This window comes from Pan troglodytes, chromosome 6, assembly GCF_028858775.2.
Source record: "Pan troglodytes isolate AG18354 chromosome 6, NHGRI_mPanTro3-v2.0_pri, whole genome shotgun sequence".
Classification (NCBI taxonomy): domain Eukaryota; kingdom Metazoa; phylum Chordata; class Mammalia; order Primates; family Hominidae; genus Pan; species Pan troglodytes.
The window spans coordinates 148,166,919-148,194,455 of record NC_072404.2 but is presented as its reverse complement, the minus strand read 5'-3'; the positions used below and the strand labels follow the sequence as shown (position 1 = coordinate 148,194,455).

Genomic DNA, 27,537 nt, shown 5'->3' with positions numbered 1-27,537 from the left:
GTTAATTCCTCTGCTTTCTCTGTAAAGTCTTTCTAGACACCTCCCTTCCTACTAAAAAGCCATAATTAATTAATTGTTCCCTGTGTGTTTATGTAACTCCAGCCCTTATGACAATGTAAGTGGCATCAGTGTTGCCTGTGCCCCGTCTCCCTTCTCAAGTGTGAACCGTTTAAGGTACAAGCTGTATCTGAGCCAGCTTGATGGGAGCATGCCTCTCTCTAACAGGTGCTCAATTAGTATCAATATTTCCATCTACTAAATTGAACTCTTATAAAATGTCCATGCTTCTTAACTTAGACTCCTGCAGTTCAGAATGGAAGACTAGAGGTTAGGGGCAACAAAAAAAGCAAAAAGAAAAAAAAAAAGTGCGTTTTCTCGTGTGTGTGCATTTAAACTACATTCTGGATTTAAAAGCCTGGGCTAACTCACTCACAGGTGCAAATAAGAATGTTTTTACTCTGAAAGGGATCTAATATAGCTCTGAATTTACACTAGAGGAAACTGTTGTCTAAAAACTAAGAATTATAGACTTGGGAGTTTGAAGGGCCCATTGCCAAGGTTATAGTCTAGTTAACAGCATGTGAATCTCATTCTTAGTTGAACTGAAACCTTCTTGAGGGCAGGAATTGTATTTTATCCTCTTTATCGATCTCCCCAAGCACCTGGCATATATACTGTGCTTGGATAATACATATTTAAATAAATGCATTCAGCAAATTAGGTGCCTGTGGCTATGTTGACATCTCTGTGTCTGGCCTAATGGTTTGATTTATCTGGCTGTTAATGGTCTTCATTACAGGCTGTTAATACTGGGCTGATTTTTGTTGGACATTAGCTAATTGCCAGAGTTCATCTCTAGTACATGCCAGATAGAAGCTGGGCTTTTCTCTTGACGGTATCAATAGGATAATTAGGACTATAGCAAAATTCAAAACATGATGGAGTATTTATTACATTAAGACTTGTCATTAATTGGGAATTCCTTCAGTTCAGATTTCTATATAGTGTGAATTTTTGTCAAGGGAAAGTTATTGATATTAAAAATTTGTTGACGTTTGCTATTTTTAAGGACTTTTTTTTTTGCTTCTGTTCATGTAGACAGATTTATATATTTTTCTAGTTTGAAATTTCAACTTGAAAACACAGCATCTTCAGGTCAGGTAACTGTCTATCAAGAACACCAATTAAATACTTCATAACAAGTTTTCTTCTTATAAAAGCCTACCCACCCACTTTCCCCCATGAGCTTTCTATTGTCTGTTATACCAGTCTATATTAAACTTAATTATAGGCATTTTCTGAGCAAAGCACTGATGAAACTAAGACATAGAGGAGAAAATTCCTGTGTACTTTAAGGATAAGAGAACCATTCCCTTTTCTGGCTCAATTAAAACTGGACTGATTGTCAAGTCCCATTAACCTAGTGGGTCACTACCTTGCATGCATTAGTGGCAGCCCCACTGTAATGTGGAGCAGTCTTGCCACGTCGTGGACACATTTATGAAGATTGATAACAGCTAAGGTTCAGTGTTAACTTTTATTGTCAGGCAGGCTGTACAAGAAACTGTCTGGTATTGGCTTTTGCTTTGATTTATGAAAAGGTTGCCACATGAAGAAGATATCACATAAAACAGCACTGCTGGCAGCAGCGTTATTCGGTGCAATTGTAACCATAGCAAATAATAACTAATGGTAATTAGGTTCAGCATCATCTCTTGCTACTTTCCATGGTTTGGCTGGGGTGGGCCCTCATAGCAATATAATACACTCCCAAAGGAATGGGTGACTCACTTGCTTTTGCTTGGGTTAGCACGTATTTCTCCAAAGCTTTCCTTTTTTCTTTCTTTCTTTTATTTTTATTTTTTTGAGACAGGGTCTCACTCTGTCACTCAGGCTGGAATACAGTGGCATGATCATAGCTCACTGTAGCCTTGACCTCCTGGGTCAAGTGGACCTCCTGGGTCAAGTGATCCTCCTGTCTCAGCCTCCTGAGTAGCTGGGACTACAGGTGCAGTAGCTAGCAGTGTGATGCTGGTTCTTTAAGAGAGAACCATTAAGAAATTGACTTCATGTTCAGTTATCCCAAGGTGTCAGTGATCGAGTAATTACCTGTTGGCTTTGCCTCAGGGGAGACATGTGTGCACAGTCTCCCCCATGAACCCCAGAGGTGGCAGGAGTCTGAAATTCTGACTCCTGAATATCTGCAATAGCTCCAAGTAGTGGCAGGTGGCTCTTCTGGAAAGTGGCACCTAGAGCTTCTTTCTCAATTGGACCTTTTGTCCCTAAGGAGAATAGTCATCACTTTGCCTCATTTTTTTTTTAATCTCAATGCACTTTGATATAATAGAGTATCTTTTATGCTATAAAAACTTTCCTTCCCTTTGAAATCTTTGGTCTCACTAGTCCCAGTTGCATCTTAATATTCAAGGAAGGCAGCTGTGTTTTCCTTTAAGCAAATGTAATTGTTGGGGGAAGGCATCTCAGTTTATCCCATGGACAAATACATTATGGGTAATGCCAAAAAAAAAAAAAAAGAAAGAAAGCTTGGGACCCCAGGAAAATTACATGAATCTTTTCAACTCTTCATAAAGTGGATGAGTGCTGCCCTTTTCTTTAGAGCTGGCAGCTGTGGAGGCTACAGACCAGCACGTGTACAGAGAAATCGCCATCTTTCTTTTAGTTCCCAGGTAAAGACAGAGAAGACAGGGATGCCCTTTGTGTCTCTTGTCTGTTTTTCAGGCAGCCACATTTGTCATAGTTGAACCTACTTCCATTTTGATATTCCAGGTTTTTTTTTCAGGCTTTTGTATGCCATTTATTGAATTCTGGCAAGATTCGGCCGTTCTCGGATCTTCTTTATCTAGGGAAATCCTTTGTGCAAATGTGGGAGGCAATCGTCTCAAGCAATAGAATGAAAAAATACCAGCAGAAGCATGCATTAGTTATCACTGGGTGGGAGCAGAATATGGCCCTGGCCCAAGCAGGTTGCATCTAATAGCCTCTTCTTGCCCGGAAGGCTTCTGGTTCCTGGAATGGCTTGGAGTGATCAGGCAAGCCCCTGCCATAAAGGAGGAGGCACAGCAGCAGCTGGGGAGAATCAAATTTGGCCCACAATGGCAGTAAGATGGTGCCTGGGAAGCCCTGCTTTCGGATTTCGGGGGAGCCAAATTATGAAGGTTGGATGTGAGATGGTGTCATTAAGGACTTTCTGGAGAGATCGTGCAATTAACTATGAAGCCAAATGAGCCAGTGGGTTAATATATGGGGAAGGTACTCCTAAAATGCTCATAAAGGCAATCTAGTGACTGTCATAAAACTTTCTTTTAAACAGATACTTTTTGAAAGGGTAAATGCTAAATCTGAACCTCAAATCAGCTTTAAAAACAGACATAGCTAAGATCAAGGCTCAAACATTAATAGAGGCCAACTCTTTTACTCCAGAAAGTGGAGAAAGAGACTGCTAAGCCCAGATGATTTTTTTTCCTGGCTTTGCTTCCCTTTTAGAGGATGTGGATTGAGCCAGAAAGGGGCATTATCTGATCTCTGTTATTTTCAGAAACTGTGGATTTTGTATGGCAAGGTGCTTATTGGAAGAGAGCCAGGCTTCTCATGAATTCCAACCTGACAAAATGCCCAGCCTGAACTACATGACCATAAGAAAGTGCCGAACCAAGAAAGTCCAGCCCAATGCTAAAGATAGAACACTAGGGAAAAGTTTAGTGCAAGGAAAGGCAAATAAATTTTGTTTCAGGCACCAACTCCAATTGATCGTGGTGGCTCCCTGCAGTATTTCGTTGAAAAGGATTCGGAGGCTATGACAGACTCAGCCTGAAAGAATGTCAAGATTGATTAGTGATGTCTGTCACTGGCTTAAGCATTGAACGAGTAGGCATTTTTCCTTTGTATTTGCTACTCCTGCTTTAGAAGCATATATAAAAATTTGTTCACCCCTTGATTGACAGTGCGTAAACCAGAAATAGGAAGGATCTGGTTGGGGAAGGGGAGAGAAAGGAGGAAGAGAGAGAAGGAAAAAAGGACGAAAGCCTAAAGGACTGTATATGCAATTTTCATATCTTTTCTCTGTTCTCTTTTCACTTTTTTTCCTACCAGCAGGTTTGGTGAAATGAAATATCACAAAACAGGACTCTTTATTTTGTTCCCTCTTGTCCCAGTATGGCTCCTAGTAGGAGAACTCGTTACTTCCTCCTCATTTCAGGCAACCTGAGCACCAGTGAAACTGTGACTGGCATTTGCAGGGACCTAAAAGGTAATCAGAGTAAGAACAACTGGTAAAATGTCCTTTATGTGCAGTCATTCCTGCCATTTCCTTTGTAATGAATAAGAGAATATATTAACATTCCATTTTGCTTAGCATTTGTAATATATGCAAACATATTAACCTTTGGTACATTTTTGAAATAGTCTCCTGGGCAAAGGCCTTAGTTTATAAGCAGGGAAATAAGACTTCAGTCAGATGGCCTCACTCCTAAATACTGGAAGAAGGAAATGCTCCATCTGTTAAACAGCTCTTTCAATCTAAATGTTGGCACTTATAACCAATATTGGAGATCTAAAAGTGGCCGGATTTGATGGTGTCTGATAAAAATTAATATTATAATTGATTTGCCATCACGTTGAAATGCCTTGATAAAATGCTCTCATTGCTTTATTTCATTATACAGTATGTGGTTGTGATAAAAATTATCTCATTACGCTATTCAATTTAGATAACAAAACCAGTTATTCAGACCTTAAATGAAAGTTATCATCCTGAGCAGTACTTAAGTCTTTCTCTTTCAGGGTCTTCAGTTCTAGCTCATATTGGAGTTGCTGGCCATAATCCTCCTATTTGACAGTTAACATTGATTAAATTAGGCCAACAAGTCTAAAATTTCGGTTTCATGGTCTGCTGTATAGCCACAGCCATTACATACCTCTAGTACCATGATATGATATATGATATTACATATGATCTGATTTGACAAAACTCCAGATTTTACAGGCCTTTCACATAATCATTTAGTAATGTGTAATTAACTTCTGAATGGTAATCAATCCACACATACTGTGATTTTATGATGTGTAAGGCTTCAGTTTCTCACTCATCCTTCACAAAGGCCAGTCACTCAGGCACAGGGAAGACCTTTAATTTTATCTGGGTTTTCTTTGCATTCAGCCATGGTGCATTTATAGAAAGGAGAATCCTCCTAGTCCATCTTCTTCCCCATTCCTGCTTATGAGTTGGCTGCAAGGCCATTACAGGCAGTGCTGTCATTACCTGTCCATTTAAGACCATTTGAAAATGAAATCATCATTAGCACTTTCACATTTCTCCCTATTATTTCTAAATGTCCTTTGGTGGTTAAAGCTTTTGGGAGTATGGGGTAGGGGAAGGGACAGACCTCACAGCATGAATAAACTGAAATGTTACCCAACATTTTAGTAACACCAGCATGTCTAGGCCTCCTCCAGAAGACTGCTAGTGTGGCTTCACAAAATAACATTTATGACCTTAAAGATACAGAAAACTCACGAAAAGAGGCTGAAAACCAGTTTCTGGCCTGTCTGAATACTGGTTTAACAGTAATAGAACTTTAACTGTGTGGGTTTATTATTCTTGAAACGTCCAACTTGTCTTAGGCGAGATTTTGCTACTATTAAGGCAAATTAAAGCCGTTTGCCATCAGTTCTGTTGAGTTCCCCTCACTGCTTAGTCACAAGTAGCAGCCCTGCCACCAGCAGTGGGTAAATCTATGCCAAGTGTAATTACTTCAAATACAATTCCATTTATTCATAGGGTGGACTGTTGCTCCCCATGAGCACGTACTTGGGGAAAGAAAAGATATGTAGGTTTATGTTCATTATGTACCCCATGCTGGAGGCGTGATTTTTAACATGAGTACAGCTTTTTAATCCCTTCATCAAAAACACATGCAGCAGCCCTCCTCTTTTTCCACCACCTGAACACTTTGTGGGCACCTTCAAGCTTCATGAGCAGTTACCAACTCTCAGATGTATCGTATTCTGAAACTTGGTTTTTAAGTCGGCTGTTTGAAAATAGCAGCTCGTTTTTCTTTGGAAAGAAGATGATAACTAATGGTTAGGTTCCCAGAATAACCTGCAGAAATATATTAACAATAAATGTGTATTAATAATAACAACAGCTACCATTTATTACAGGCTTACTCAGTGCCAGACACTGTGTGGAGAGCTTAAACGTTATCTTACTAATCTTCACAACAATGTTAAACAGTAGGAACTGAGGAAAAAGTTGCATCTTAGAGAGATCAAGAAACTTGCCCAAGCTTCCATTGCAAGTAAGAAGTAGACCCCAGTTTTGGATATGCATATTTTAGATGCTAGATCCTGTGTTTTTAACCATCACAGTAAATGGCTAAAACATAAGTATTGACTGTATTCTAGAACTTAAGTATTTATTGGGAAATTGGTTCTCGATTCCAGTTGGGATGTTAAGAACATGTGTAGTTTGGCCACTCTTCCTCACAGGTCTGCCTTGTTCCCCCACATATACACTGGCTAATACGGTACTGATGAGAAGTGGAGAAGGTACCCCAGTGGCTTCTCAGGGGGAAAGGTTTGAGCAGCTGATGGTGTTTGGCAGATGTGACAAGCACTGGGAATACTGCCCTTTTGGAGCTTCTGGTCTAATGGGAGAAATAACTGATCATCAAAATAACTTGACAATGGCAATTGTGAAAAGTGCTGTCAAATGCTATGAGAGCATGTCCCATGGGAATCGACTGTGAGGCATTGGAGACAACCTCTTAAAGCTGATATAAAGGCTAAAATAGTAGGCATTAGGGGAAGGGCAGCAGGGCCAATGCATGTTAAGATGCTGAGGAAGGAGCTGAGCTCCTTTGGGGTTCTGAAGGGAAACCTATTGTGAGAAAGCGTCGTAGAGAGAGATGGAGGCAGGGGTTACATCTTGTAGGACCTAGTAGGTCATAATCACTATTTTGGATGTATCCCAAGAGAGGTAGGAAATCTTGAAGAGTTAGGGTTGTAACCTAGAAGTTGTGAGACCAGATTTGTGGTTTAAAAGGGGCACTCTGGTTGTTGTTGTTTTGATAATGAATTGTGGTAGAGATGAGGGTAAGAGACCAAAAATGGAAACAGAGGGACTACATGGGAGGCTGTTGAAATAGTCCAGGCAAGTGGTTATGGTGGCTCGGACTAGGATAATGGCAATGGAAATACAAACTGGTCCATTCCAGGCCAGGCGCGGTGGCTCATGCCTGTAATTCCAGCACTTTGGGAGGCCGAGGTGGGTAGAGCACTTGAGGTCAAGAGTTTGAGACCAGCCTGGCCAACATGGTGAAACCCCATCTCTACTGAAAATACAAAAATAGCTGGGCTTGGTGGTGGACACCTGTAATCCCAGCTACTGGAGAGGCTGAGGCAGGAGAATCAGCTTGAACTCAGGAGGCAGAGGTTGCAGTGAGCTGAGATTGCACCACTGCATTCCAGCCTGGGCTACAGCAAGACTCCATCTCAAAAAAAAAAAAGAAAGAAAAGAAAAAAAGGAAGTGGTCAATTCTAGATCTATTAGAATTTAGACAAGACTACGTGACAGAATGGATATTGGGAATGAAAGGGGGAAAGGGGGAGGTATCAAGGACAACTCCCTGATCTTGGAGGGTCTATTTACTGAGATGGGGAAGAAAAAAAATAAATTGGAGGTAGAGGAGGGAATTAGTTCAGTTTTAAACATGTGGTACCTGTAATGCCTTCCATGTAAATAGCAATAGTCAGTCACCTATAAGAGGGCTGGGCTAGAGATACAAATTAGATAGCGACCAACACACAGATGGTATTTAAAGCCATGAGAATGGTTGAGGTGTCTGTGGAGAGAGAGGAGAGAGAAGAGCAAAGAGACCTCCAGGACCATCACTCCAAGGAACTCCAACATTGAGGGATCAGTTAGAAGACAATGAGCCAGAGAGCCAGGAGGAAAAACAGGAGAGTGTACTATTATGGAAGCCAAGAAATTCTTTTCAAGAAAGGGGCAATTTACTGGAACAAGTCTGTGCTGATCGGGTCCTATAAGATGTCTACTAAAAATCATTGGATTTGACCACTTAGAGGCCTCTGATTTTAGCAAGAGCGGTTCTATCCAACAGTTGAATGAAAGCCACTTTGGCATGGATAGAAAAGAATGGATGGAAGGTAAGGAAGTGGAGGCAGAAATTGAAAAGGTATTTGCTAGAGCTGTGCTTCCAACAACATGGTAGCCACTAGCCACTTATGACTGTTTAAATGTATTAAAATTTAGTAAAATTTAACATGCATTTGCTTTGTTGCACTAGTCATATTTCAGGTGCTTACTTGCCACCGGTGGTGTGACCACCATGTTGGGACAGCGTAGATTTAGTACATTTCCATCACTGAAGAAAGCACTGTTGGATAGCACTGTTCTAGAGAATGCCAGAATGTGGTGAGAACCATCTCAGGAGAGAAAATCCCACTAGCAGGCAAGGGTGGGGGGAAGGTAAGAATTGGATCCATGCATAGGGATTGCCTTTCTTTTGATGAGAGAGACACTCTTCCTCCAAAGTAGCAATAGAAAAGGAGAAGATGGGTGCAGATCCAGATCTTATGTTGGGAAGATGAGGGAGTTATCTTTTGGTTTATTTTTTTTTTCTCAATGAAACAACAGGCCAGCACATTAGCCAAGGGTGGAAAGGGAAAAGAACCAGGTGAGATTTTTGAGGAGGCTGCAGATGGCATGAATAATCCTAGTAATAGGGGGAGAGTGAGTTTACCAAAGATGTGCCATAACATTGTGGCAGGATTTAGTGCCTGTGAATTTATAGTGATTCTAGTTTCCCTAGTTTTGTGATTTTTCTCCAGACACACTCAACTGGAGAGTAGTATTAAGGGGCTGTCATAAGGCAGCCATTCTTAGGTTGGGTTGTGTGTAATGGCATATATTAATACTGCTGAATTGGAACCCTTAGGGAGATGTAAAACTAATGGAGCTCAGCATGGTGAATCCAATCCAGACATGAATTGAGAAATGCATTATTTGGTCCTACAGTAATATATCATTATCCCTTTACATAGAAATCATTGAGATTCCAGCTCTGAAATACTCGTGTATAAGACTCATCATAATCATTTGGAGAATCTGTGTGGTAGATTGTTGTTTTCTATACTTCATAGTTGGTCTTGTTCATTTTAGTCTCAGCAGCAGACTAGAATGTTAAGCCAATTTGCTAAATCTTGCCTGTCCTCTGTAAAATGCTTAAATCCGTTTATGTAATACAAAGGGATATGTTGGAATTTAATGCCTTCTTATGGTATCAGTACTGAATATTTAATCAGAACAAAAAGAGAAACATGTTAGAATTTTCAAATTGCAGAGTTATCGTGTGGATGTTTCACAGAGGTACGTGCAGTTCAGTGTGCTTATACACCCGTATAAACTTCTCACATTTATTAGCTATAAAATACTTTGAAGGTATATTTTCTTCTAGTTTTTATATTTAATTTATGGAGTATTAAGTAGGAAAATATTAGCAACTACTTGGATGCATGCTGCACTTATTTTCTAAGAATTAGTAAATAATGTTATCATGTGTGATTAGTTGTGTTTAATGCTAGAGATGAGATATTACGAATTAGCAACTCACCTTCTAAGTTCTTTTCCTTACCAGTTACCTTAAACATATCCATTTCCCAAATAGAGACCATTTTCTCATTTCCAGGGACTTTCAGGAGATTAAAAGGTTAACATTTACAATGCTCTGATTTCAAGACTGCAAGGCACTATGTACAAAATTCGTATGTTGTTTGAGCACTTTTTTTTAAAGCCTCTATGTTCAAACCTTTTGAAATGAATTTAGTTCCTATGGAAACTTATCGCTGCTGTAGATAGTGCCCTTATCCAAGAGAAGAAAATAAAATCAATTCAGAGAATGATTTTATAATTGTATAACATAGCTTGGGAATGGACATTAGGAATATGTGCAGTTGCGCTCTTCGGCTGTTATACTGGTTCATATTAGATTGTGTTTGAAAACAACCTTGCAAATGTCACCATCTGTCCTTCACTTTGAGGCCAGAATAGGTAATAGTGGTTTAACAGAAGTTTCAGTGGGTACTCTTTCTTGCAACACCACAAGTAATACCTTTTGAGGAGACAGGGGATATGATAAATATTTTGGAAGTAAAATTAGCTTTGGTAGGTGGAGGAGAGGGAGAAGGAAGAATGCTGGTTGACTCCTGGGAAAGATTGGCATTTTGCAGGCTATTCATTCACTAGAATTCGTGTTGATGAACACAAAAAGGAGGCAGCTGAGGCAGATAGACTATTTGAAAGTTAAGTAATAGTAGTGTATGCTTGAAGTGATAACTTAGCCTATGGTAAGGATATGGGAAACTGAGGAAGGTTAAAAGTGAAAGGTATTTTAAAACAGGAACTAACAATCTCAGTGACTTCTTGAAAATAAAGAATTAGCTGGTGCTGTGGCTTACGCCATATCCTAGTACTTTGGGAGGCCAAGAAGGGCAGATCACTTGAGCCCAGAAGTTTGAGACCAGCCTGGGCAACATGGTGAAACCCCATCTCAGCCAAAAAAAAAAAAATCACAAAAATTAGCCAAGTGTGGTGGTACACGCCTGTAGTCCCAGCTACTCAGGAGGCTGAAGTGGGAGGATCACCTGAGCCCAGGAGGTCAAAGCTACAGTGAACTGTGATCACGGCACTGCACTCCAGCCTGGGTGATAGAGCGAGATCCTGTCTCAAGAAAAATAATAATTTAAAAAAAGGAAAATAAATAACAACAAAAGAACCAAAAATTGATGTATGATGATGAGCTAACAATATTGCTGTTGATGAAAAGTAGGAGGAAAATCTTGTTTGGATAAGAAAACAAATAATAAATTGACCATAACCAGTTGATACTTAGAGTCTTAGAAGGAATCTAAAAGGATCGTCAGATGTAGTCCCTGGCTTCAGATGGCTAAGATTACTGATTGTATATTTTATAGAAGAACTGAAGACTAAAGAAACCTAAGATCACACAGCTACTGACTGGTGAAGAGACTCGAAATCCATTTCAGTCACAAACAGAGTCATAGGAGTACCCCTAAAGAAAGAAAATACTTTCACAAGGAACTGTAGAAGAGGAGTAGGGACATAGATCTGAACTTTGGGAATTACTTATAAATAAAAGTGGAAAGCAGGTGGGGAGAGAGCAATTAAAAAGACAGAGAAGGGGCCAACTTACAATTTCATGAATAGAGAAAGCTTCCAGGCTTTCCAAATGCTCGTGTTACACCTCACACCCAATGGCTTGCCCCATGACTTCAATAATGTGTTGGTTTCTCTGTGTCTTTTCTCACAAGGTTACTGAGATACTAAATCAGAAGGGTTTGTGCCAAACTTGTGCTGAAGGCTGATAATGTAGGGGGCATTATGAATTGTTTCCCAGCTTACATTTTGGTCTTTGTGTAGAGTTTGCATGTGGGATTTCATATCTGTCGTCTTTAAGTTTTCAATCAGTTTTCTATTTAGTGTCACAAAACGTGGGAAATGGCATCACCATTAGGAATTGTGGTGCCCAGGCATCTAGGGGAAAAGCAAACTTCATTACAGCAATTTCTCGGAGGACACAATATATATAAATAAAATGCCGTATATTTTTGAATGTTATTTCTTGATAAGCAATGTATGCACATGATAGAAAATGTAAATATTATATGCAAAAGTCAATCTCCTTCATAACTCTTTGGCCACCTATCCAACTCGCCTCCTTGGAAGCAACTGCTATTTGCAATTGTGTATTTTTTCAGATATATTTTATAATCATTTCTCAGCCTTTTGGCTAAGATCAAGTGTAGATATTTATGTCAAGTGTGTATATATATATATATATTTATGTGTATGTTAGCATATACATGGTATATGATTTTAAATTAAACTTGTGAAATCATGAGCTCATGCAGAATAAGTAATCATTGCTGTCTAGCATCCATAAACTCTTATTCCATTTTCCATTACCCATTAACCATTCATTTTACTGCACATCTGTTTTGGAGAGCAAGAAAGGACTTGGGCTGGAAGTACTGGACACTCAGTATAAGTGTGAGGTGAAGCCCATCAGTAAATGCGTAAATATATTCATGCCTTAGATATACTTACCTTATATATAAAATTAGATGCTGTAGTGGAAAGTACAGCCTGGGGGGCAGAGAGGACCTGGAGTATCCCTTGCCAGCGTTGAGCATCACCCATCATGGGGTCCCCTACACCTGCTCAGGTACCACTGCAGGGCCAGGCAGTGGGGCCTCCCCCAAGTTCATACTCCGTCTCTGCTGTTCTGTGTCCAGCTCCTTTAGGAGAACCTTCTTCTCATGTACTGCTTTTTTCTTATGCGTGGGCTTACTCACCAGAATCCCTCTTGCTATCAGAGCACTGACCCAGCTGGTGAGGTTTCCCACCCAGCAAACCATTTTCTTCCACTCCTCCCCATCTCACCAGCCTCATTTTGTAATATCCTTCACTGTGGACACCCTTCTTAGGAAATCGAAGTGTTATTCCTTAACCACACCAGGTCTGCAAGGACCATGCCCTCCTTTCTGCCTGCCCTTCTTTGTCTTTCTTTCAAAGAATTGAAAACTCACCCTTTTCACACTACCTTCCCTGACATCCTAACTTTTAAGCACATTTTTACTGGTTCCTCTACTTGATGGGAATGTCATGGTCTGCTTGCAGAATGTGTCCTTGATGAAAGTGTTTTGGCTCTTTAATCTGTATGTAAATTTCCATGTGAATCTTCAAAAAAAAAGTCTGTTAGAGATGTCACTGCCTCCAGCTCTAGCCTTTTCTTCTCTCTTCTTTTGCTGCCTTTCCTTCATTTACTTGTCTGTCTAGAATGCCTTTGTATCCCATGTCTAACTGCCTAAGCCCTTTCCATTCTTGAAGACCCTAGTGAAATTCCATTATCTCATCTAAAACTTCCTAGTCATCTCCAGCCAGATGTAATCCTTCCCTTTTGTATTTTACTATTGCCAGATGTGTCCCTTTAAAGCAGTTCTTAATGGGCTAGATAGGTCTGCCTGACTCAGTCTTTTTTTCTTGTCCCACAGTGCTTGGTATCTCACAGGCACTCTAAAGGATATGGAATTGACCTCATCCTGCCACCTCCATTTCTTCTTCACTGCCCACTTTCTTCTTTATCAATTTCTACCTGGCTTCTGCCTCACGCTCTCTGCTCAGATTCGTTCTCCAGCTTGCTATGGAGCACATTCCTTGGCCATTTATCAGTCTTCCTTCTTTTTGACTGTCTTCTCTGTCATGAAACTCTGGTCTCCCCAGCCTTGTGATGCTGTGTTACACCAGTTCTCTCCACGGTCAGTTCCCCTACTGCTCCATCTTCCTTCCCTGTCACCCCCAGGTATGGACTGTTCCCCAAGCTTCTGCTGTCCTTTCTGTCCTTTGCCCCTATGCTCCCCACCACATCTTGCAGGGGATTTCGACACTGCAGCTGTAGCCCTGCCATCATGCTGAGCTCCAACTCCACGCTTTAGATTGTGGTGAGGAGGTGTCATTTCCACTTGAGCTTCCTGTCATTACTCGAGCATGTTTATTCTTTAAATCCCCAAGGCCTAAGCCATCCTGTGATTCTCTCAGTCCTTCCTCTTCTTTACTTCCATGTCCTCTCAGTTATCACATCATTCCATCCTTGCTTTCCAGTGCCTCCATTCTTGCCGGATCATTCTCTTCACCAGCTTGTTTCATCTTTATAGCTGGGTGCTGCTCCACTGACCTCTCTGCCATGGAGTTCCACTTCCATCCATCTGATTTATTTTTACATTGGATCCGCCTTCCCAAGGTGGTACCTTTATAACTTCACTCTCTCATTTAGAAAGGCCAGTGGCTTGTCATCACCTGCAGGATAGACTCTAGGTGTGCTGTCTCTTCTTGGCAGACTGTCCATATCCCAGCCCCTCCCTTCTTAGCACTACCCAACCCTTCCAACCCTCTACTACAACCTGAGTCCCCTGAATATGCCAGACTCGATTGAGCCTGGACCTCAGCTCACCTAGATCCTCTCAAACGCCCTCTGACTCTTACAGTCCTGCCCTTCACTCTGTGGGCTTTTTAAAGTCTCATCTCCTCTCTTCCTTGGAACCCCCCCAGACTACCCCTTCCCCCACACTGTCCATGCACAATAGAATGGTTATGCCCTCAGAACAGCTGTAGCGTATACTGCCTGTACTGTTTCCTTGACACTTCAGTTGCCTTGTGTTACTTGTGACCTTTATGAGTGTGTATGTTTCTCCCCAAGTAAATAAGTTTCTTGGGGGAGTATTTAGTATTCTCTCCCCTCCCCTTTGTTCCTGCACATCCTTTACTCCCCCTTCCTAGTCTGTACACAGTGGCACAGCTCTGATATCCACATGACATTCTTTCTGCCTCGCAGCACTGCATCCAAGGAAGTTTGGCAGCATGGCCTATTGGCCCCATTTTGGGATTTCCCTCTTCCAGTGGCAGTGCCTAAGCATTCTCCTCTTCAAGTAACCGATAGGGATGGAAAACAGACAAAAGGCTTGACTCTACTCCTCCTCCCACTGCTGCTCCCGCCACTCTTCATTTTTAGCACTCTGACACTTAAAGGGCAAATCAATATGGATAATTTTTTTTCTTCACTTGTCCCTAAAATAAATACATTTGCAATTCTTTCAGTTAAGGGAGCCAGACACAGTCCTTCCAGTGTGTATCTGGTATTTGGATCTTGCTTTTAAAATGTAGTAGAAAAAAGTGTATCACATAAAGTAATGTAACACGCTCTCTCACCACAGACTTAAATTTTGGTCTTAACCTAGTTTTTTAGAATGTGTCACAGTCCTCATTGAGATATGTGACAGTTTTGAAATTTTTAAAATTAAACTGTTCTTGACTTCTCTTGGTATTAAAAGCACTCTCTTAAATTTGATCACGGCAGGGAAGAGGTAGGGGTACTGGAATGTATTTTTATGCATGGACGACTCAAATGAAATTTCACCAAACTTCGCACCACCCGAGTCACCCCTCAGCTGAGAAGGAGCATATAAAATTCATCCCAAAGGGCAGTTCTTTGTGAAAAATCATAATCACCTAAAAATAGAAGCTCCGCATGAATGTGTGCCCACTTATATTTCTGCACAGAATGCTGCTTGCATACTACCCAACAGCAAGAGTCTGTGATTGTAAGCTATTATAATAGATTGAGGAAAGTGATATAAGAAGGTCCATGAAGTATGTATTTCTCCAAATAGGGAAGGATTATTTCTGGGAGGGTATGTTTGATGTTCCCTTCAGTTTTCTCATTAAGTCTTAGGTTGATTGTTAGTATCCTTTGTCAGAAAAACCTTGTAGATTGCCAGGCCTGGTGCCCTGTCCCTTGGCTACATTGGGGACTCCCGTGTTGGCTATTTCCAGTTATCCACCTTCTAAACATGAGGTTTTCTGCAGGAAAAATGGGTGATAAAGGGAGTACCACCCCTTCAAGAACCTGAAATTAAAGTTATCTTCGAAGACAGATGTCATAGTTTGCTTTAGTTCCTAGCCTTGAACTCCCCATTTCTCTCCCTCGTCATTCCCAGTGGGTGGGTTGCTATGCCCAGCCAATCCCTCTGTTTTTTCTCCACCTGCCAGATTCGTGCAGGTGGAGAAAAAACAGAGGGACTGGCTGGGCACAGCAACCCACCACCGGGAAGAGTGGATTCCTTCCCTTTCTCCTCTAGTTCCAATAGATTATTTTGCTTCCTAGTATCTTTCTGCTTTCCTCAACTTATCCCAGTTCCTCCTGTCTTCCTTCTGTTTTAGGAGTGACTGAGTAGTTAAAGGAATAAATGAACCAACCAACCCTCATGTTTTTAATCCTAAGACCAATTTTGATGAACATTCCAAAGTAGCATCATGAGGGATTGGAAATAACTCACAAAGCCTCGAGGGTATCAGCATAAGTAGAATACATTATATAGATATTTAAGAAAATAGTTATTTAAGGAAAAATCTATGATTGATGCATTGTATATGGCTCATGATGAACATATTTCTGTTATGTAATTAAACAGTTGTTTTACGAAGTCAGGAGAGAGTAAATGCCATGCCTTTATTTAATGATAGTAATAATAACAATGCTTTTCTTGACCCTGAAACCTAATTGAGATATTCAAATAAAAAGTTTGATCTGTGTTAAGATTACTTGGTCTCATTCACACATTGATATATCCTTTGGAGATTCGGATTTAACAGTTTCATTCCAATACCTGTGGATCTTTTGAAAGGACAAAGAGAATAATCTTCAAATTTGCAATTCTTATAACCAAGGGCTACTTCTATGGGCTGTGATTTTATTCTGTTCCCACTATGTGCATGCTAGGAGGTAGTTCTACCCAGAATACTTTATATAACTGCTGCCACAAAACTGCATTGTTAACCCACTAGTGCTTGTTTTTATTACAGCATTATTATTTGACATTTATTAAGCAATAACAATATTTCAAGCATTGTTAAGAAAGAAAGGGAGGGAGGGATGGCTTATAGCTCTCTAAATAAAGGCTTCCCACCCAGACGAAAGCGCAATTTGTTAGCTGTAGAATTTTGCCTGTTGAGAAGACTTTGTAGGCTTGAGAAAATAGCATCCCATGAGTACATGGTTGTTCTAAATTACATGTGATTGTGATCTGGAAGTTTATTTGGGGTCCTTCCAGATTGAGTTCATGTTGCCATCAGTTATGTTGAGTCACCAAACTCTGTACAATTATTGCCTGTTAGTCCTGGTATCTTTTAAATAAGAATTAAGTAAAAATTTTATCTCCCTTTTTAGCGATATGTAGCCCAAATATAAGTCAAGAACACCAAGATATGGTGGAAAGTAAAAATTAGCCAATGGCTTGTTTCTTCCACCTCATACCAAATGTCTGACTTCCCAAATCCTTCCACCTGTTAAACAACTAAACAAAACTGGGGACCCTCATTCTTTGGAGACCCAGTTTCCTAAGTTCAGACCCCTAATGAAGAATAGGAACTCTCCAGCTCTTCAGTTGTGCTGGGTGAGCCCATACAATGGGATCCAGCTCAGGGTTTGGTGCAGTTGGCAAGATCCCAAGAGGGTTTTCTGTGAAGGGTAGAATGAGAGCTGTGGCTTGAGAAGAAACCAGGCAGCAGGGGAGTCCCATCGTGTCAGGGTGTGTTACTCTCCCCTGAGCACCACAGAGAAGCCACCAACCCCTACCAGCTGTCACGTGGCCACATGTTGTTAGAGTCCTGCTCTCCTAGGTTTTTCCACCCTGCCCCCCATCATTTCCAAGGACCCAATATTATTGAATAAGAAACATATTGCAAAATTGAAAAGTTGTTTGCTCACCTTACATTTTGGTATGTTTGTACCCATCTGTTTAGGGTGTATGAGGCCTATTGGCATGAGAACTGTGTATCTGTGTATGTAGAGTACTGTGTTGCTCATTTTATCAGGGATAGGTGGCCAGAGGTCCTCTCTTTTGGATTTTCCTGGGTTTAGGGCTTTTACTCAGGGTCCTAACACTGGAGTGGAAGGCTGGCAGTGCTTTCCCCTCCTGCCCTCCAGGTCGCGTTCCCCCCGTAGATCTGACTGTGGAATTGTGAACCTGACATCTTTTTCCAAAGTCAACAGTGGATTAAAATTAAAATGTTAAGTCTTAAAGTATTTTCAGATAGATACTATTCTTTCAAACCTTGGGTTTACAGGATAGAATTTTATATGCTCTGTTTTCTAGCTAGCCAAAGCTAACCTTTTCTTTTAAAGCCCAAGCTGTAGCTATTTGATTAAATAGTATGGCCCTCATTACAGGTCATAGTCTGCTCTCAGTGTGACTGGTTCGTTGAGCTAAGTGCTGAGCTAGGTGATGTCCGGGTCGGCATTCCTTTCTCTGGTAATAGTGGAGGCTGCTTGGCATTTTGTGTTGTGATGGTAGAAAACATATTAGTTAACATTCATCATGTTAGTAATCAAAAGAAATAGCATCTCAAATTGTATATGAAAACAAATGGAAACAAAGCAGGCAGCTTTTGGAGCTGTTTGGACCACTTTAGAGAGGGACTTCTGAAGTGTAATTGTGGAAATTTGATTACAGCTCAAATGGAAATGTCATTAATAAAATGGTTAGCAGTTATTAAGAATGTCAGAAAAGCTTAAAATTGAATTTTTCAGATCTTGCATAATTAGAGACTATTTACATTTTACTCTGAAAACAAATATTAGGATATTTAGATTTAAGGTAAAATTAAAAATAAAAAGTTAATATAGTACATTTCAGATAAATATTTTCTTCATATTGCATTTTACGATAGATTAATTATAAGTGATGAGAGAAACAAAAGTGAATGATTACATATTTTTAAATATTGGCAATGTGCCTAGTAGCTTTAGTTTTGTGTTTTAAAAGAAAAGCAGAAATCCTGATCACTGGGTTTAACAGCTAATGAAAAGTTGGTAGAGAAAAAATTAAAGTTTTTGCATTGTGCTATAGGAATTAGACCTAAAGATTTGATTCCCTGACTGTGTTGTGTGTCTGCTTTTAGTGTAAAATATGGTTTTATGAGACCACCTGATCCCATGAAGGATGCATTATCAGAACCTGTTAAAAAAAAAAAATAGAATTCTCCTTTTAACACCAGCCATTCTCATCTTCATTTTGTCTCTCCCTCCTTCTTTCCTTCTTGTTCCCTCTCTTCTCCCTCTCTCTGGTATTTCATCATAGTATCTGTAGAACTCTCTCAGCATACTTCTGGTTCAGGTACAGGGAAAGGATCCTTTCTTTGCATGCCTAGACTCGTAATGAGTGACTTCAGTGTCCTCTAGAGTCTTGGGAGTTGTGGCTGCTAACTGATTGTCATTACATGATTTTTTTAGCCTTCTGAGTGGAGAGTGGTGTGAGGAGTGTTATCTCCACATTTTTTCATTCTTTGAAGTTACCTTATTATCCTTACCATTAATATTAGCAGAACTAAAAAGATGGGTAAGTAGTTTTCTTGAAATGTAAAGCTCAGACCCACATCAAAGAAGGTTCTAAGACTTGAAAACAGAGGCAGCAGTGGAACCAACAGATAGTTTTAAAACAGATAACCTAGTGTAACTGTGTTATAGTCTTAAGAGGGGACTTCTGAATACTCCCTTGGCTTTGTTTTTGCTAAAACTGTTTTCATTTCTCTTTGATCAGTTAATTTAACTTATAGGAAAGTCTCCTAAGGTAATAATCAGAAATGGTAGTTAATAATTTATGTCCTTCACCATGTTTTTTAAGCAGTGAAAAATTAGAAACAGCCTAAATGTGTATCTTTATTCTTTTCTTTTTCCAAAGTTTCTTCAATAGACCTGTTAGTATAAGCAGAAAAAATACTTGGATATATATATATTTTTAGTTGCCTTTTAAGTGAATATTAACATTAAACATTAGCCAAAGAATGTTTTACTGGTGACAGGCTACAGAATATCTACCAGAAGTGCTTCTTTTGATTTTGTTCTGGGGTCTAATCTTTGGGACTCCAGTTCTACCTTTGGTACTGTCAGCAACCCCTTGGGCCTTTGGTGCCACTGTGTGGGGTAGGGAGGGCCAAAGGGAGGGCGGGCTGCTAGTGCTTGTGGAGATGAGAGGAGAGAAAGGGAAGAGCAGAGTAAAAGAGTATAAGAAAGAAAAGAAAAGAGATGTGCATACATATGGTAGGATCCATGAAAGGTTCCCAGTAATTTCAAGTGACCACAAAACTGGATTTTTTTCTTGTTTTTGTTACATGTATATTTTCAAAGGTTGACTCTATTCCACCGATTTCTTCTTGCTAAACATGTTTTTGAGTAACTATTAGATCTTCCCACTTCTTTATTAGTGTTTTAAGTTTTCCAAATCTATATTTCATCCTTCTCTTACCATTGTCATTCACCATTTCTTTGCCTCTTCCTTACATACAAAGAAATTAACTTGTCTAATCGTCCTTTGCTGCTAAGACTTAATTTTCCTTCCTAGGTATCTTGAAAGTCTGCCTTTCATTATTTTTGCCTAATAGGGGCTTTTTCCATCAGCAGGAATGAAAGCAGTCAATAAAAGTCAATTGCTGACTCTATGATTATATGGAGGGTTTACCATAATGCATATTGGAAATGTTTTTGAAACCTTTATCCTGAATGGAAGGTGCCATGGCTTGTGTTTTATGGCCTTCTAATGTTAGACAGCAATCTCATTTAGCATTTTCCCAAAGTGAAAACAGTGCATTAGGGCAGTATAACAAGCTTTACAGATCAATACAGAGGCAAACCTTTACCCTTACAGATTAATCCAAGAAAATGTCCCAGGGTCTACTCCAGGAGCTGGAGGACAATTATGCTGATTTCCATTCCTCTTCCCCTCTTTCTACCATCAAATCATTAATACAGATTGAAGTGTGTACAAAAAGAATTTCAGAGGATGACTGCACACACACACACACACACACACACACACACACACACACACACACAAAACAGATCACCAAACAGGAAATCAAGAGCCCTGGAAGTGAGTAGTATTGATTTGTGGTGATAAAAGTATATTTTGACACATTTCAAATCATAAATAACTCATGGACTTTAACTTGCATGACTAATAGCTCAACCCAGGATACATGCTTATCTACAACTTAAACTACCTCTTTCTAAGGAGTCCATAACATGAGGTGAATTATCCCATCGTGAGTAGACTTTTTAAAGGAAAAAATACACTGTCTTCTTTATGACGTGCAGTGTGTGGATGCTTATTTTTACATTCTTTCCCCGTATGTTAATGAGGAAGGGCTGCATATCTGGTCAGGGTTGTTCTAGCCTTCCCTCCTCACCGCCTTCCCCCTGCTTTTAAATCTGAGACACATTGGAGACACGATCAGTTGTCAACACTAGGATAGAATGTAACCCTGCTTTCCTATGAGCTATTAGTCATTAGTCATGTATTTGCTAGGTTCAGCTGATCTGATGCTTAATCATATTTTATTCGATATTTATCTAGATGCAGGTCTTGCTATAATTAGTCACTTAGTGGTATCTGTGCCTATACTCTTTGAAGCACGGCTGATTCCTTTTAAATCCTGATGTTCGTGGTAAAGGATTAGGGAAATGTGTGTCCAGAAAAATTCACAGACATCTGAAGTTTGAAATCTTAAAGCATGGAAACTCCTGGGATTCTATTTAATTCTGTTCTTAGGTATTTGACAAAGCAGTAAGGTAATGAATGAAAAAGTAAAAGTGATGTTATAGAAAAATTGTTGAAACATTTTTTTTTTCTCTGTATGTCTGTGTTCTTTAGAGGGTAGTAGGAAGTCAGGGAACCACCAACATGCTTTGCATTTCTATTCTAGCAAAATATATATTAGCTTAGTGTACTGGATAAAAATAATGAGACAAATCGTCACCCAGGGGTTTCCTTATTGATGAGAAATATTCCCCCTGTGTTCTCTAGGGGTTTTGTTTGAACCCATTAAATTTAAAATAATGTGATTTCAAGATTACTATGGAAATAACAAATTTAAATTTCAAAAATAGAAGTGATAAGACTGGAAGCTTCTTGTATTAAGACTAATTTGAAAAAACATGAATTTCAAGATTAAAAGTAGTAATATTGTGGTTTTTTCTCTGTATGTATTTAGTCCTTGCAGTCCAAACTTCCCTGCCGTATTAATAAGAATATTTTACCTTCATTTGTATAACTCATTTGGTTTATTATCATTTTTCAAGCATATATTATAAGGTTTTTGGAAACATTTACATTGGGTCTCATATTCACAGAAGCAATCTGACTAAAATCTGAGATTTGTAAGTATAAGTAGCAAAATTTTAACCCAGGGGACTTTAAAATGTTTTCTTTGCACCGATTTGTATTCATTCAGTAAATGTATTACATGACTTCTGTAGGGTTCCAATGTCTAATAGCTGAGGTAACAAAGAAAATAAGTCACAGTCCTTGGAATTTACATTCTAGTAAATGTAGGTTGCTAAATTGTATTAGACTATGGTGTAGTCAGTGTCACATGCATGGCAAGAAAAGTGAATACGGGACCAATGGGGTCACCATAAAGGGAATGATAGACTGTACCAGGGTTAGGGGGTGGAGAGCTAATGAAAGCCGACACTTGAGTGAAGTATCAAAGGATGAGTATGTTTTTTCCAGATATAGAGGCATAGGTGGGAGTTTGGGCATAGAGCATTTCCAGAAGCAAGAGCAGCATGAGCTTAGACGTGAAGAGAAGTGTAAGAACGAAACCCTGAATTGGGTTTGTCCAGGCTTCAGCTGTGTGCAGGGTTGGGGGGTGAAGGCAACAGAGTAGGCAGGAACCTGGTCAAGAAGGACCAGCCGGCTGGCCTTGTATTTTGTATAGAAAGTGCTGGGAAAAGAGATCATCTTCGATTTCCTATGGGAAAGAACCCTCTGGAAGGTGTGTGCAGGCAGGAGTAGAGGGTGTCAAAGCTGAGAGACCAGCTGGGAGGTTGTTTCTTGAATCCAGGATGTGGCTCACTTGGAAGCAATGTAACGACAGTGAGTGTGGAGCAGGAGGACCAGGCCATAGGGATCTCCAACTTTGTGACCAAGTGGATATGGGAATGGAAGAGAGAACTTAGGGCTTCCAAGTTTCTGGCATGTTGATATGGTTTCGGTTTGGAAGGGATGGTTATATTGTCCAGACTAACTCACAGTAGTGTCAATTAGTGGAACTAATTTCTTAGAATTTATTTACCCTTTGTCATTTTTATCATGGGAAAAATTTAGCTATCTTTAAAGTTTAAGGGAAATTCTTTCTCTTAAACCTTTTTCGACATTTGCAACATCTGTGTCTTACTGTGCGTTTTATGTGTTCTTTAACCTTGATTTTTATTCTGAATGAAGACCATTGGTCTCAGCGGTCCCTGTGTTTGTTTTCAGGCGATATGAGTCTCATCCAGTCTGTGCTGATCTGCAGGCCAAAATTCTTCAGTGTTACCGTGAGAACACCCACCAGACCCTCAAATGCTCCGCTCTGGCCACCCAGTATATGCACTGTGTCAATCATGCCAAACAGGTAGGTGTGCCAGCCAGGCCACTGGGGGCACTGGGCAAATTGAAAACTGGATGACCTGGGGCAGTGGTAAGGACTAAATGGGCCACTGTGTGTGAAAAAGCTTTCTAAGCCCTAGTCATCATCATCAAGAATTACTGTAATGAGTTGATTAGGGCATAACTTCTGTCCGATCATTGTCAAAGAGCCCATATCTTCCTTGTGTACAACTCATTTACTTGCAGAAAAAAGGATTCTACTACAATTATACTTTTTTCCACTTGCCCTGAACTTTTGTCTTCTAATAATAATGTTCCCAAGGTCATTCCTCATACTTTTAGGCCAATATTTAGAGCTAGCGAAGAGGATACAGATTAAGAGCTGGCACCTTTGGGCCCATAAGCAGTAGGTAGTCAGGCAGAGGGCCAGGTTAAAAAAAAAAACAAAACACCACCGTTCAGTCACTGTCCAACGCTTCCACCGGTTGATAGAGTTCACTTAGTTGGACAGGGAAAGGGAAACCAGAGATAGCATTTTAAAAAGAATTTCCACTGCTTTTATAGACCATAGCCATATTCTTCTCTTGACCCTTCATATCAGAATAATATGATGTTCACAGGACGTGCATTTTCTCTAATTTATGTACTTTAGAAAGCTAATGATAAACCCTGAAGCAAATTATCAATTCTGGCAGGTCACATAATTGCCTATCATTTAACCAATTTAACAGTTGGATATAGGTTGTTCTGAGAGGCGGAAATTGTTGGAAACGTTGATTCCTTCTGCTGACAAACTCCATAGATTTGACCTTCTAACCCAACTAAATCTAGTGTTTAAGTTACACAGCATGCCTTTCTGCAGTCTAATTTGCTGTAGTTATAATAATATCACTTGGTGTAAAATTTTTATACTCTACAAATATCCGACGGGAGGGTTAGTATTGTCTGGATAGCTGGAAAATAACAGTAACATTAGTGGAAAGAATATAATCAAGATTTATTAAAAGCCTATGTTGTCCTCAAAAGCCTAGTGGCTGGCAGCTTTTTTCTGTTTCTTGCTTGTAGCTGCACTTGTATAACTCTTAGTAGTATGCCAGGGATCCTTTTCATTAAAGGTCTTTGGTACAGGTAATGTTGCTAATGTTAAGTTAGTACATTTTATTTGTCGAAAACAGCCTCTGATATGCTGTTAATAAACCCCAGCCTTCAATATGAATATGAACTGAAGGACTTGAGACTTGTAGGTTGATTCATGGATTTTTCTAACTTGATAATAGTGCCTTATTGAGGTGGTGGTCAGTGGAAAAGAGTGGTTGTGACAAAGTGTATGTTTCAGTGCTGGTCTCTAACATATGTGCCTGTTTGTACCATGTGATTTGTAACATTACCACAGTGGCAGCTGCAGGGGCATTGGGAGTGCTGACCCCATCCTGCCTGTCTGGGTTGTGTTGAATTATCTACATATAGTCTTGTGACATCAATGGTATATATTTATAGGATAAAGCAAAGTTAACTTGTGACAAAAACAAATACGCCACATGGCGCGATAGCGAGTTTGAATCTGGCAGACCTGAGTTTGTACCCTGTCCTTTTACTAGCTCTGTGACCTTGGGGCTTGAGTTTTCTCATCTGTAAATTGGGGTAATGTTGTGAGGATTATCTTTATATAAAGTATTCAGTAAATCTTATTTTTCCCCTTCTTTCCTCAGTTGCATTATTGTGCTGAAATTTACTAAACAGGTCAGCCAAAAGCATCAAATTATTATTAATGATTTCAAAAGAGACCCTCTTTTTTCCCCCTCACTCTCCAATCTTTTATGTTCAGCTAGTATGTTTGGAGTATCTATTGTTTTTGTGGCTCTTATATTCAGTTATTAGGAGGTGTATAATACAAGTTAATAATAAAAAGATAGAAGCCCTCAAACCTTTTTTCCTGAGATGGGCAACATTGAAATGGACGAGAACCAAGAAGCTACACCACCTTACATTTCGGCAGTAGTTAGGATTGCAAGGTCATTTCACATCCATTCTTTTACTTGTTTTTTTATGACAACCTGAGATGTAAATAGAGATGGTTTTATTTTCACCATTTTCCAGTTGAGAGCATTGAAACTCAGGGAAGTCACAATAGTGAATTTAACAGCTAGACCAAGATGTACCTTGCCATAAAAACAAAAAATTTCAAAATACATAAGTGGCATTTGGTTTTTGAGTGGGTAAGTTTGTGAAGGGGCATCCATCCATCATCCACTAATACAGAAATAAGGCAGTAAGGGAAAGTGAGAGCGAAAGCGATAAAGGGAGGACACAGAACGTGGAAGATCTAATGAGCGGGGGACAGAGTCTGAAGGTCACACATGGGGAGTGGGTTGATGAAGCCCGTGATGAAAGGGGCAACTTGGCACTGGCCCATTTTAAGATCGTGCCACAGTGGCCAGAAGGAGCTTCTATCAGTGTTTCATGAGCAGTTACTTTCCCTCCAATACCAGGTTGTCCTTTTGCTCCTTGTGAATTTAGGCTAACCTCATGACCCCAGCTGTGCCCCTGTTGAGACTCCGGCAAGATACGTGGTCCCGACTGCCTATTTTAGCAGTTCCTCATGGGCCAACTTCTTACATTTTCTTCTTATATTTCCTGTTAAATCCAGAGAACAAGCTGGACATGCTAAACATGGAAAATACTATACATGACAACAAGCCATTAGGCAGTGTTGTCCATATCTGACACAGTGCAGGGGTTTCCCCCATGGAATAATTCCAATGGCTAAGTCCACTCCACTTTTAAATAACTCATAAGATTGGCCTTTCACGGGTTCCCTGGGGCATTGTTCTAGAGACTAATAGGTTTTACTGTTAGGAAAATTTCCAGATATTCCTTAGCCTTACTCTTCCTCTCTGCTTATTTATCCACTTATTCATATCAGTGTTTCTTCAGCTGTTCTTCAACAATTTCTCATGGGTTGACACGAGACATTTAGGCTATTATTTCTTGTGTATTAAGTTATGTGCTCTTCATGAGGGTAAAGAGATATTAAATAGCTCTAATTATTATTTCTAAGACTTAAAAGCTACCAGCTGGCTGGCTGTATGAGATACAGCATTTACAAAGGAAGGAGCACATCGATTGATACATAGTCCTGTGTCTTTTGTTTCTCATATCTGCTTAGCCTCATAACTTTCTCAAGCTCAGCAAGATTGGATTACCTCTTCTTACCTTTGATACCTGGTTCCCATTCTATCTTGCTACACCTACCTAAGGTAGGAGAGGTGCTGCTTGTACCAAATAGGTCATGTCTCTTCATCTGAGCGTGCCTATGAACAGGCATGCTTATGCACACCACCTACCTTACAGGAGAAATGGAAAGGAGCGGGAATGAGAAGCCAATAGTATTTGCTCATGGGTAGACCAAACTGTGCCCAAGTTCTGTTTTTTACAAAAGGGGAAGGGTGTCGAAAGGGTTTGCTGTCAGATCTGCATTACGTCTGGGACCATTCCCTGGGACTTACCACCTCTCTACTATTTACTTGTAGAATTGGGCTGCATTGGGAGTCGCTAGTCTAAGCATTTCAGCTTTTTCCCAGCCCTGCTGCTATTGACAGAAAAATGCAGAAGCTGGCTGGACCCTTATGGCACATTTTGTGTTCACTGGGAGGGTGGGGTTTATAGGAAATACTGCTGCTGCAATCCTAATCTAATTATAGTGACTTGAGCTTCAGTTGCTTTGATAAACTGAAGGTTTGAACCAGGTGATCCATGAGGCCCATCTAGCTCTGTTATTCTATTCTGCTTTCAAGTATATAGAGCAAAAGATGGTGTGCATAAGCATGCCTGTTCATAGACGCACTCAGATGAAGAGACATGGCCTATTTGGTACAAGCAGCACCTCTCCTTTTGAGACCTCCAGTATTTGTGCCTTTGCCTCTTAAATTTTGCTGTCCACCTTAAACGTTCATTCAAGAAGAACACTTGCATTTCTGATTGGTCTGCTGCTGCCTGGCCTCCCACTGCTATGTACCCTTTCTTTGAGGTTCACACTCCTGACAGCCCTGGGGAAGCCAAGGTGGCAGAAAGAACTGGGAGGGAATAGAAACAGTTTCACAGTTTCTCCAAAGTCAGTGAAGTGAAAAACAGCTGTCTCTGCACTGGCTGGCAGAATGTACCCTGCCGGCTAATAAAGGCCATTAGAAAATGCAGGCTCCCTCCAGCCAGCCGTAAGCCTCCCCTGGATCGTGATGCCTTTCATACTGTGAAGTACCATGGGAAGTGTGACTCTGAAGACAGAGCAGGAAGCCAGGAACCTGGAGCCTGTCAACCAAGGGCAAACTGGGACCAGAGGCAAGGACCAACCCCAGGAGATGCCCAAGGGACAGAGGTCAGTGTGGGACCTGCAGTTAGATGATGAGTCTGTCAGGGGTTCCCCAAACCATAGCAGAAGTTTCAGTCAGTAAGCAGGCAGTGGGACAGTAGCCACGCAAACAGTTAGTTCAGCTCACA

General features: G+C 40.2%; 1 protein-coding gene across 2 annotated transcripts in view; it reads left to right on the top strand.

The window, feature by feature from the left end:
• The window catches only part of CHCHD3 (coiled-coil-helix-coiled-coil-helix domain containing 3), a 298,494-nt gene that overhangs the window by 263,840 nt on the left and 7,117 nt on the right, over window positions 1–27,537 (top strand). For both annotated transcript variants that reach the window (XM_001137124.6, XM_001136966.6), the window contains one exon: window positions 22,933–23,068. In XM_001137124.6, the coding sequence (XP_001137124.1) occupies window positions 22,933–23,068 (136 nt within the window). The remainder of the gene's footprint in view (window positions 1–22,932; window positions 23,069–27,537) is intronic.